Source organism: Falco biarmicus, chromosome 9 (genome assembly GCF_023638135.1).
Source record: "Falco biarmicus isolate bFalBia1 chromosome 9, bFalBia1.pri, whole genome shotgun sequence".
Classification (NCBI taxonomy): domain Eukaryota; kingdom Metazoa; phylum Chordata; class Aves; order Falconiformes; family Falconidae; genus Falco; species Falco biarmicus.
In genome coordinates, this window is record NC_079296.1 from 44,344,222 (window position 1) to 44,357,080 (window position 12,859).

Below are 12,859 nucleotides of genomic sequence, written 5' to 3' on the forward strand. Positions count from 1 at the left end.
GCAATAAAATATCACCTTTTGATTATTTCATTTTTATAAAAGCTTAATACCCTAGACCAACATAAATAATTTTTATTCTTTGAAAACATGGCTAATGTGGCACTCTTTGCAATTAAATTGATGACAGCACAAAATTACAATCACTGCAAAAGAAACTTAGTCTGCAGCCACTCACTCCATATGCCCTTTTTGAATACAAACCAGTCTTAAACAGATAACATAATTACTGCAGAAAGGCTTAAAACCCTTTTATTTTTGTGACAAAGTTAAAATTCAGATTTTAATCCAGATATCAAAAGGTCTATCTGGGGTTAAACAAGCACCATGTTAAATCTCTTTTAGCACTTGCCCTCCACAAAACTCACATATCCACCTCTGGCTATCCAGTCCTACTATTTTTCCTAAATTTTCTTCCACTTATAACAGCCCCTACCTACATCCAACCTTCAGTCTTTCCACTAGCAAAACCTTATTTTCTCCTGTGCCTTCTAGAAATCCAAAAAGCAGGAGAAAAAAAAAATCAAGAGGAATGTTGACAAATTCAGAAAGGTAGTAAAGCTGACAAAAAAAATAATATTCAGGTTCTAGAAAATCAATCATTCAGTACGAGACTCAGAAGTTTATTTTTATTTATTCCAATTATCTGAAAATATAGTCTATAAATATTTACCAACTGCAATTCATTTTTTCCTCTATTTAGTAACAGTCTCTTTACAGACTGCCTTCACGGTGCCCAGTGTTGGTAGCAGAAACTTCAAAGCCAGCTCTGCTTAAAACAGGAGGCTGAGAATCCCGAGTTCTCCAGAGGAGTCCAGACTTCTCTTTCAACCCAAATTATCCTATGATCTTACAAATACAGAACTGGACAGAGAAAGAAAAAAAAACAACCCACAAACAAGGAAAAAAAAAAGAAAAAAAAAAAAGGAAAAAAGGAGGGAAAAAAAGCAGAAAATCCCCCCCCCCCCCCCTTTTTTTTTTGTTTGGGGGGTGGGGAGGCATTTGAGAAGGTGAGTGTGGATCTTAAGGCTTCAAATACATTTCTGGAAAAATAGTTTTATCCCTTTTTTAACTATCTAGGGTTGTTTTACTTATTTACAGTCCCAGTCTTCCAGGAGAGGTGGTTTGATCCTTTGCTATATAAAGAGGTAGTCTAGGAATGAGTAACTGCAGATTCCAGACACGACACTTGCAGGTTTCTCTTTGATGAGATTCATAAAGAAGCACGATCTGTGCCATGCTGTCACAGGTTAAAGTAACAGAGGACCACAGGCTATAGCTAGCTCTATACAAACAAGACTTCTGACATTTGAGGAAGCCAATTTAACAGACCCAAACGTGGTGGAAACTGATAGAAAAATATATCAATGTAGAAAAAAAAGTGTGTATTTCAATAATGGACAGATTTTTTCTGTCCATAAACTTTGTGTGGAAGCTGAAAAGTTTTGAAACCCTCAGAGCAGGGATGAGAAACAAAACCTGTTTCTAGTGGCTACTTCCTGGTGATTGTAAGTGGTTTACACATGAAGTATGATCGGCTTACGGAAGGAATTACATGATGAGGTTGATTCCAACAGGAGTATGGCCTAGTGACCTATAAGCTTGCCATCCTATTTTTTTTTTCTTTTAGAAAATACATGTTTATTCTGAAAAAGGATTGGATAACATTCCTAATATTTGATAGGGGATCCCTCTTCACTTTAAAACTGAAATAAACTTTTAGCATAGGAAAGTAACTTTCAATGCTAAGTTAAGAACAAAATAGTTGAAGGTGGAGTTCAACATTCTGGTAAAAAATGGGTAATGTGACAAACTCATTCTCAATGCCTCGTTTACTGCTTTGGAATATCTACACAGAATGGACAAAGCTTTAAAGGTTAGACTTTGCCTTAGTATGAAAACTGATCAAAAAAACCCATCCTCAGCCTACATACAACTTACCTTTCAAGACTTGTTAGGCCAGGTAAGTCTACTCCAGAACACTATAAACAGTAGTACATGAGTATATTTGCACAATTTATGTTGTATTATATCAGTTCCCAATCCTATAGATACATGCAGGAGTACACAGGTCTGAAAAATGACTTGTACCTAAAGTTTAATTGTATTTATAATGCTGCAAATGTAAGTGCTCTACCATTGCCATGAACTGTATATATAGAGAGGTTAGCCCAGATGGAGAAAGGTAAAGCAACATTTCACATAAGCTCCTATCCTTTCCTCCCAGCATGTGACTGCTGTTTCTTTTCTCTTTGTCCCATTAGCACTTCTTCCATAGATGAAGGAGATGACAGAGAGATTCAGGGACTTGTCCTGCCCAGTATTAGCAGGGCTGACATAAGATTCCCTCCTCTTGATAGTGACTGTGAGCATGGGTTGCATTGTCATGCAGCATGCAGCCCTTCCCCTTACTGGTGACACCATTAATTTTGTTAGGTTCCTTGTGGCTCCCATGGTATAAGTAGGTTTCTCCTGTATTCCATGATTAATAAACTTCTCAAACTACTTGCATTTGGGTTTGGGTTTTTTGTTGTGTGGTTTGGTTTTGGTTTTGGTTTTTTAAGACCCAGAAAACCTGGTTAAGAGCAAAGAAATTAAGGGAAGTAGAAGCTACTAACATCTATAATGCTTGAAGGTCCAGTAGAAGGGCCTGTGTTTGGGGTGTTTTGACATTGTTCTGTGTGTCCTATATCTGTTTTCTTATGAATTAGATCCTAACTTTGAGATGAAGAAGGTAGCAGGTGGCAGATCTGACTGCCAGAAGCCACGAATGGCAATTCAGGAACTCCAAAACACCATCAGGTAGTTTGATTCAAGAGGTTTCACAAAAAGCAGAATCTTAAATATTTTAACCATTTAGTTTAATTAAATGACATGTACATGACTTAGCATGCATTAATCTATATTAAATATTACATAATTCGTACCCATATTTGTGACGTAAAGTCAAAACCTGCCTAGCATACACCTAGAATGAGGTAAGAAGGTGGGTTTGACCTGATACTATTGAAAATAGTGCAGAGTCATATCATATGATTTGTCACTATGCAACCTCAGATAATAGCTATGTGAACAAGCTTAGTTTGATTTAGAGTTACTAGGGGGGGGGAAAGAAAAAAAAAAAAAAAAACATTGTGTGTGTAAGTAACAATCTTAAGACAATATTGCTGCTATTTCCCAAGTGACTGTGGCCCAGATGCACTTCCCATTTAATGACAAGTGAATGTTTGAAAATGTAACCTGTGCTATCACAGGCAAGGTAAGATTAAAAACATATTGCTTCACTATTTCATGCATCTGAACTTCAAATAAGCTAAATATTGTGATCAGATGAATCATTAGCTGTTCTGAACATATTTGTTACTGAGAACCCTAAGCAATCCCACAGAACTCAAATGAGCTGGACTTGTTTGTAAAGCTTGACTGACACCAGCCAGCATTGGCTACGTGCAGTCCAGACACAGATCTGAGTGTTCAACTTTCAGAAATTAAACCTTGCATTTTTTTAAAAAAATTGCTCCTTTCTGAAGATACTTTCAAATTCACTCTTTAGTATCTTTCAGTCATTCTTTTCCTAATCCAAACACACATTCAACCACAAAAATAGTTTTTGCAAAGCAACACCAGAGCCTTTGGAAATGATCATATTGCTCTTGACCACTGCGTCAAATGCTTTTTACACTCAGGTTATGCAAAGAGCAAATATTTCTGCCCAAGTGCTAACTATCAGCATGCTATTAATTCTTTCCTCTCCAGAAGGAAGATAACACATTACTGACTTAACTCCTGAGTAAAATGTTCCTCTGTCACTGTCCAGCTGCCACAGAAAGTTTCTAATACCTCCCTTTCAGGCTAGACATGCTTAGAACAAGTGCATATGCACATACATAGACAGAGATAAATCACACTATGCCAATACACAGAAATGTACCTGAACAAAAGGTTTTCCTCTTTTGAACATGGATGAGGATCAACTATAAGTAAAATGTCAAAACTTGCTGGAAAAGTACCTAACTCGTATTAACCGTCTTTATTTATCTTGGAAGAGGAGCCCTTCTTGGGCCACAGGTGTGTCCAGTGGATCTACATCAATATCAAGCCAAGGTCCCCTGCTCTCACGTAGCCTAAACAACATAATTTTGAAAGAAACCCTCAATAAAATAAAACAAAAATGCCTTTGTGGTCAGAAGGTGTAAAAAGGACATTTCAGCAGAACTTTAGCTTACTGAGCAAGGTAAGGTGGCTGAACAATTTTACAGAAACAATGCAGTCAGGAACCAACCAGAGTAATTGAGCATCTCCCAGGTAAAGAGAAACAAGTCTGTGCAACCAGCACAATGCTGTCTGCAATATATAAACACTGTAGGGCTTTTGGTCTTGTCAGATACAGCTTAATCTGGGAATCTTTTCTGGGCTTTATATTGTGTCTATATGAATTTCATCTCTACTCTTGAAAGACTAAAGCTAGAGTTCCCTGTTAGAAGCAAGTCAGATAGGTACCATCCTGTCCTGCTAATTGGTTGTCCTCTTCCTTGCTTTTAGGAGACAAAGTACCTTTTTCCTTGCCATATACACAACTTCTGTGTTGACACATGCACATACCCACTGGCACAGGTAAAATCTGCCTGCTCGTTATAGGCTCTGCACTTTACCATTAAAGGTCAAGCAAAAGTAAAAGCTAAACCAAATACAAAGCAACCTATAATGGGAGCTATACAACACAGAACTACAAAACAACAGGTGTCTTTGGAAACAATCTTTCACATGGAAAAGCACAAGCAAATAAACAGAAAGCACACACACAAGACTAGAATAACAAGCATTATTCTTCAGAAAAAAAACCCCATAAAACAACTCAAATCAAAATTTTAAGAGCACCCAAACCCAGAGGACTTAATACATTACACTTTCCAGGTATAAGAACAAAACCAAGAGATTGGATATGACCCTTTGTTGTATGTCACTTCATTAAAAAAATTAAGATAAACAGCATTAATTAGTAAATGGATTCACTTCCAGTAAATTCATCTGCGACAATATTTTTGAGATAGTTTTATTAGTCAACAGAATTTAAAAAGGGCAACAGAGGAGTAGGAGAACATATATGCAGACGGTATTCCGGCACATAGTCAGCAGTGTAATAGAAAGTTACTTTGACTCCACATTACTACCTGAAAGTATGCCCTTAATCTGCAAAACCAGAGCAACTTTACTTGTAAGACTGAAAAAAGAAGGAAAAAAAAAAAAAAGTTTGGTGTAAACTCATCTCACATATTTTCAAGATTATAATCTCTGCAGTGCCAGATAATATGAATTTACTTTGTTTTGCAGGAAAAGCTTTGCAGTCTATACTTGGTTTCCTTTTAGATTATGTAGTTTTATTTCTTCTTGAGTCAAAAATAGAGGAATGGGAATATTTTGGCTTTAAGCAGGATCAGTATTATTCCAAATCATAAGGAATCAAGTCCTCTGACAGCCCTCCGTGCTGCAGCCACAGGTGTTTTGTACGAACAGAGACAGGGGATGTGTTGTTATCCTACCGACAAAAGCAACACCGCTCTCTACAGACAATGCGGTGGTCCGTAACATGCTTTCTGACAACAGGCAAAGGGTCATCTCGCATGGCAAGAATAGCCTCCAGCATGGATTAAAAATGTAAGAAAAACAATCGACGTACTTGGATCTGACAAGATTGAGTCGGTTTTCGGCAAAAATTGGTCACAGCGGACTCCTTGGTAGCCCTCTTTGCACCTGAGAAAAAGGCGATAAATGACAAACATATGCATGCGGTAGTAAAAGGTTAATTTCAAGGTAGCAAAATCAACTGAAAATTCTCCCTGCCACTGCTGTGAGGGACTTGCATATTTAAAGTTATTTCAACCATTATGGAAGCAAGGTTATTACTGAAACACAATAGAAGCAGGTAAAATAACTTGTATTTTAAAAAAATTCCCCTCCAACCTTTTTGTTTATTTTAGAAACTATGAAAAGAAACATAATTTAAACATAACCCTTCTTTTAAATATCAATTCAATGAAATAATCAAAGAAAAACCCAGACATAAAATGATCTCATTAGGTAAAACAAAGCTTTATAAAGCTTCTGTACTGCACATACCATCAGATTAACAACTTGCTTATCTTTGGTTGTTTGAATAAGCAGGGAACTCTTATCTAGCCCTTAATTTAAAACTAGTTTCTGCTGTGCTTAAAAGATAACCTGTTTAGGCATGACAGACAACACCAGGCATTGTTTGTAAGTGGACAGTCTTAGATGTCTGTGGGATTAAAGCACAAACCAGAATACCCTCCTGGCTTAACAAACAAGACCTGGTTCTGACTGAGATTCTAATAGTATTATTTATCTTGAAACCTTACTTTGAAGAAATTCCATTTACTGCATTTGGACTGTTCTCAGGAGTCACTCTCATTTCAACTAAGTGTATCAGAATCAGACCTTTAATTATTTATTTGCCAGCCAATTTTTTTAGAGAAAAGTGATGGACACTTTAATTATAAATGATAGCAACAGGGACTCCTTATCTCCCAAAGCTTTTGCACATCATATAAACAATATGCTCAAATCAGCATCACCACCTTTCATTAGGATTGACAACTGCAGCTTGAATGATGTGATAATGTCAGCAGCAGAATTTATCTGCTCCTTCACGATGTTTCTACTCAGGCTTCCTCTAAAAGTTGCCTTTTGAAATGCTTTTAGTTTAATAAATTAATGCTTCAGTGAGAAGTGCATCTCACCAGCACTGATTCAGGCATTAGTAAGCACATTTGTGAGAAAATATGTACATTATAAGAACTCCCATCGGACCCAAAAATGTGGTAGAAATCTACAGTAAGAAAAAGATTTTAAAAATCATACAGATATTCTTTCAAAACCTCCCTTTCGGCTTTTCTCCCCGATGGATACAGAGTGCTACTTTGGAGATCAGATCCTTAATGGTACTCACCAATCTATAAAATGACCGACTAGGAAAAAAGGAATTTGGTTCCTATGGCAGTAGTCGTAAGTTAACAAGGAAAAAATGTTCCAATTTATTTTTGAAAAATACAGAATATCCAATTAAAAATGTCCACTAGTCAGAAAAACTGAAGTCTGCATATACTCACGACACTGCTGCATGTACCTTTTGCCTCTGATTATGAAATATCAGAAGTTGCCTCACATCAAACAGAAATTGATCTCCAGTCTTGAGGAGAGTTGGTAGACTTCATTTCAAAGCTTTAGAACAACCTACACGGTGAGGATATTCTTCTCTTTGCATTAGCATTTTCTATTAACTTTTTGACATACGTTTGTACCCCCCTTGGTTACTATTAGCCTATTACAGACTTACAACTCTCTGTGCCAAACCGTTGGTCTGCAAATCATAAAAGTCTTCATGGCATAGGCTAATTCTACAACTGAAAACTTTGATGCTACGTGTGAAGCTACAGTCAGAGTGGTATCTCCTGGAAGAGCTGTGCTGAATGCTCATCAGCATGTGCAGGTACCCATCAGCCAGGAACAGGCAGAGCAATGCTACAAGTACCCTCACAGCGGCAGGAGCAACCCCTTCCCTTCCTCTCTGATGGCCAACAGAGCACATCTGAGACAGAAGCTCTGCTGCCTTCCCTTCCTTATCACTCCATTCTTCAGACTATCTCACTTCACAGCTGAGGAACAGTTTGTCCCATTTGTTCCAGCTGTCAGATGGCTCATGCAATTAATTTTGGTCCAGCTAATTAATTGCTCATTCCAGAATTCAAGGAGAGAAATTTTGCTACTGTTAGCTGCTAGGATAGATTTGGGGGTCTCTATTCCAATCTTACCATGTCAGGGGCCAAACCAAACATCATGATTTTATTTTTAATAAAGTATTTTTTGTATCTTGCAAAAACGGCAAATGGTACTGTGGATATTTTCACCTCCCAGTTGTTTGCAGGGGTTATATTTTATCAGTTGCAAATAGCAGGTGCTGATAAAATTGGTGGACTCAGAAACAGTCTGATGGGAATCTCCTGTAACTGGCAGACTATCACCCCAGTACAAGACTCTAAGTTAGATGTATTTCTATGTCTTTCTTTTCCCAACTTCATAAGAGTAATGGGTTGGAACAGAATATATCACAAGAGTCACTTAGATTTACAACTTAAAACTCAGCATCCCTGGTACCTGACTGAATTGCACACTGCCACAACTATGCTATGCAGTCTGGAGATAATGATGGGGATGCATTTCTTCTCTTAAAAAGTACTGGCTATAATATTATTTTTATTCTGACTTTATTGTACATATAGTGCTGCTTTTCTCCATCACTATGAAACTGGAACATACAGTAAGCAGCTCATTAACTGACCTGGATGAGTCTAAACTTAACATTTTCACCTACCTGTACACTTCAATGAATTTGAAACAAGAGGAATTTATATTTGTTACATTCAAAATTTAGTACAGAGATGGATGATATATCAAAGAACATAACATTTTTTAATGTAATAACCTAATCTTTAAAGTAACAACTACTATGGCCATACATAGCTTGTTTTTTAAATTATATTAAATTTTTTAGCAAAGATAAGAACTAAATCTTCTAATTTAATTAAGAAATGATCAAATAATAGCAATAACTGCTCTGCCAATATCACCCCAAAGTTCAAACCTTTGTCATTAAATCTTGTGAGACTGAAATCTTGTAGCATATATACTTGACAATTATAATGATACAGTATGATAAAATCTGACCACGTTGTGGCATCCTATAAGCTTTGCTAAGGCATCTGCCATCCATCCTGAACGGGCAGATGTGATAGTTGAGCCCACATTCCCTGACATGCACACATGCTGCTAATGAGCATCACACCTCTAAGGAAAAAAAAACCCCTCAAACAAACACCCAACCCACCACAAAAAACTCTATTAAAACAGCACTGTAATGTCACATACAGAAGTTCAGGTAAGTCCAGCTGAGGTCATTCAATATTGCCATATGCAGTGTGAATGATCACATTTGTATTTACAGATGTATTTAAAAAGCTGTGAGTAATCAGGGAAATCTTGAAAAATGCTTTAATGCAGCCGACTGTTTCAGAAATGATAATTTCTTTATATGACAAGCAAATGTTTCTTAGATATACCTTTAAAAAAAAAGAAAAAGTAAATGAAACTAGGATAAGCTATTGCTTGCAGTGAAGTGAAAGCTCTGATCTGCATGTGGACTCCTGCAGGAAAGGATGGAAAGGACAATCTAAGCTCCATTCCAGCATCAGAAATCACTTCTGTGCTGAAGTACTGCACTGCATGAGCAGGCTCGGGCACAGGCTTAAGTACAGACCGTGGTGAAGGGCTCTATAAATAGACATTAATTACAGTCTCCTTGCAAAGTAAATACAGAAGAAAGAAAATGGAATTCTCTATTTTGTGTTCAGATTTTCACCAAAATATCTGTATCTGTTGGGGCTCTAGACCAAAAGTATCAACAAGACTGTATTAATGGAATGATTTAAATCCTTCTGATTAAACGGTATGAAAAGAGAATCATAGGTAAAGCTAATGTGCTCGCAAAGAATACATCCTTAAATGATATCCGTTAAATTCAACTAAGATTATTTTATCATTTGTTCTTTACATCTTTCATTGGTAATGTACCTTCTCTAGATTATGTTTTTTAAGGTCACCAAAGACAAACTGCATTGTGCATTGCACGTCACAGAGTCACCCACAACATCCTTAGTGTGTGTGAGAAACACATTTCTCATTCCCAGTGAGAAGGTTTTTTTCTTTCTACTCGAGCATATTTGTGCTTAAGTGTTCAAAAGTAAATAGAGTGTAAGTGTTTATTCAATCCTTCCTCCCCATTATAAATATTAAATAGTATTAAAACACATATATTCTAGTCAAAGAGATCACAGACAGTTTCTCTGGACATTTCTCAGAATTGTTTCTTGTGTATTCCAACCCTATGGAGCTGAGGAAGATTTCAAATAGATGACTGCATCACATGCAGGAATAACACAGCACTCCAAATCCCTAGTTTTCAGATGGGACCCACTAGCAAAGTGAGCGGACGCAGAAGGGGGGGTGGCAAATTGCATGTTAAGCAAAGCTGAAGAAAAAAAACATATCTAAAGCAAGCAGGAGAAAGGGAAGGTATTATAAAGAACCTACTTAGAAGAATTAGGGAAGGACATATAAAGCTTAAGGCCAAGAAGCCATTACCATCACAGTTTACATTTTCCCCAAATATTTTGATATAAAGCTCCATATCCCTATTAAACAGAAATATTTTAGTTCTCAAGGGACAGCACTGTACAAAAGGCAGAAGAGAGAGTGGCACCAGCAATCTGCAGAGGCTATGAAAGACATTAATGCTGTGAACCCCCATCTCTTCCCTCCCTCCCTATGATACCACCCATCCATTTGAAATGGGAATGATTATTTTTCTTCCCTAAGCATGGAGATCACATTGTCTTTCACCATACGAAGAAGTATGCATAAAACAGTTCTCTGCACAAAGTCCAGAATTTGGAAACCATAAGATATATGAGTTCTTCTGAAGTGGGATTTTTGAAAATGGCATAGGGGAACCTCAGTTACAGACTACTCCAGAAGACAAAAAACACGATACATCAGGAAAATTAGATTATCCTGGGCAAAAAGTGATTTGTGACACTTTACAGAAATGTCTTAATAGCGCAGTGCCCAAAAGATAAACATATATAAGCCTATAATCGGATTCTAACCTCATAAACAGGAGTTATCAAATTAAAAAAAAATAAATGAATATTACCTATGAAAAATTAAAGTTAATTTTTGCCGTGTATCTAGACCAAAGCATGTTTCTTTCCACTGGTAAAAGCTATAAAATGACAATCTCAGAAATGCTATGAATGATAGATCTCATAATTTCATTGGATCATTTACAAAGTATTTTCTTATGACACCATTACAGCCATGGTACTGATGATCAGATGCCAGTAAGAGTATATACTGCATCTCTTACTAATTATCTAAGAGAGGGATCAGAGATCATGATAAAGAAATATTCCAGTGGTCTATAATTTTGATCAAGTATTTATTTTCACACACAGAATGCAACACACTTTATCCTGGGTTAGAGAGCCAGTTATGCAATAAATATACAGTAGTAAGCTGTGATGTTGTATAGGCCATTGAGTTGTTCCACAATCCTGCCTGAAATACCCCATAAGCAATGAAAAATAATTCCTCTGCTCTGCAGGTAAGGTGAATATAGACTCCTGTGCCCGCATCTAGAATGACCTTAACTGGAATAAAAGGAAATTTATGTTTATTATTGTGATTGTTATTAGGTGAAGATTTTATTCACAGGGGAAGAAAAAAAGTAATCTTAATAGTGAGGGTAGGAGAGGATGTCTTGTCATTTAACATGTGCAGCGAGCCACCATAAGCAGAAAACAGGCTTCCTTGATTCAACAGATTAGATCACTGAATCACAATTGAGAACATTTCTCAGTGGATACCATGCTCAAAGCCAGACAGAAAAAGAACCCTTCATAAAAACTGCTGGTCAGGCACTCACCTGGGAAGTAAGAGATTCACATTCAGGTTTTGGTGTGAAAATGAAGTATTAAAGACTTGAACCCATGTTTTCTATATTGCAGAAATGTCCTGCTCACTTGATTATTATTTATTCTAGGAAGGACTGCTCTTGTATTGTTCTTGGGGGGAAAAAAAATAGTCATCAGAGATGTTCCACTTAATTTCAAAATAGATTGGGGTGTGGGCAGAAAGACAATGGGAAAAAAAGTTTCCAACACAGCTCTAACCATGTATGAGCAAAAGTCATGCGTTGAGCCTTGGACAGAGTTACTACTGTTACAGAGTTTGTAGTGAAATACAAACCAGAAGGAATATTTTAACAGCAAATCAGCTGATGGTTATTAGAGACTTTTCCAGAAATCGTAGAACTTTGGAGGCAAGTTATATATCGAGCAGTGCTAGCTGAGATGACATTTTTCTCTTTGCAAATCTGTTTCTGTAGTTTCACAATGGGAAGAGTTTTTCCAAGTTGACTTGACTTTTCCAATATTGTTTCATAAAAAGATCATGCAACAACTCAGAAGCAAACTGTTAAAGGAAAAGGCTTTTCTTAATTGTGAGAGTGACTGTCGGTGGTGGACCATAGGTGCGTGCCGTCTGCTAGCAGTAAGCATGTGGAGCAGGGGGCACAGATGGGAAGAGGAGGAGGAGGAGGAAGGGTGACAGCCCCTAATACAAAACCAATTACAAAAGCCTACCATAGCAACAGGAGAAATTGCCCTTCAATAATTCCTCCCTTGATCTATTTAACACTAACACATATAATTGAACAAAGCTCAAACTCTTCCTGAAATGAAGCGCTGGACTTTAGAGGTAGATGAAAAAAAATGTGCAGGTTTTCCTCAGTTGTTTCCATGAGTGATATAGTGCATTTAACCCATTGCACTCCAACCTATTATACAGAATCAGTTTTTAGAATATGCTTCTCACTGGCAAGCTCTGGCCTTCTTCCTTGTTTAAAGATGACAAACTGTAGCTATTTTGTAATCAGACTTTTAAAATGCAGCAGTGGGATCTTCCATATGATTTCACTATCTAACACAGCCTTCAGGTCTTGGTTGTGGTAATTTTATTAAAACCAATAATGCAATCATCTAAGTCATACGACCAAAAAAATCCAGTAGCCTCTACTACTTTATATCACTATAGCAAAATAATGTCAATAGCCAAACCATCTAGTTACCTGACATTTACAGATATCATCAGTAAGCAAAGTTGAAAAAGCAAAACCAGATTTTTGACTGCCCTCAGTAACTTCAAATACAAATATCCAGAGGCTTTTAGA

The 12,859-nt window shown here is 37.0% G+C and overlaps 1 protein-coding gene across 1 annotated transcript in view; it reads right to left on the minus strand.

The window, feature by feature from the left end:
• Positions 1 to 12,859, minus strand: part of NRG3 (neuregulin 3) — a 428,288-nt gene that overhangs the window by 118,962 nt on the left and 296,467 nt on the right. Inside the window, exon 3 of the mRNA XM_056352555.1 lies at positions 5,675 to 5,748. Within this exon, the coding sequence (XP_056208530.1) occupies positions 5,675 to 5,748 (74 nt within the window). The remainder of the gene's footprint in view (positions 1 to 5,674; positions 5,749 to 12,859) is intronic.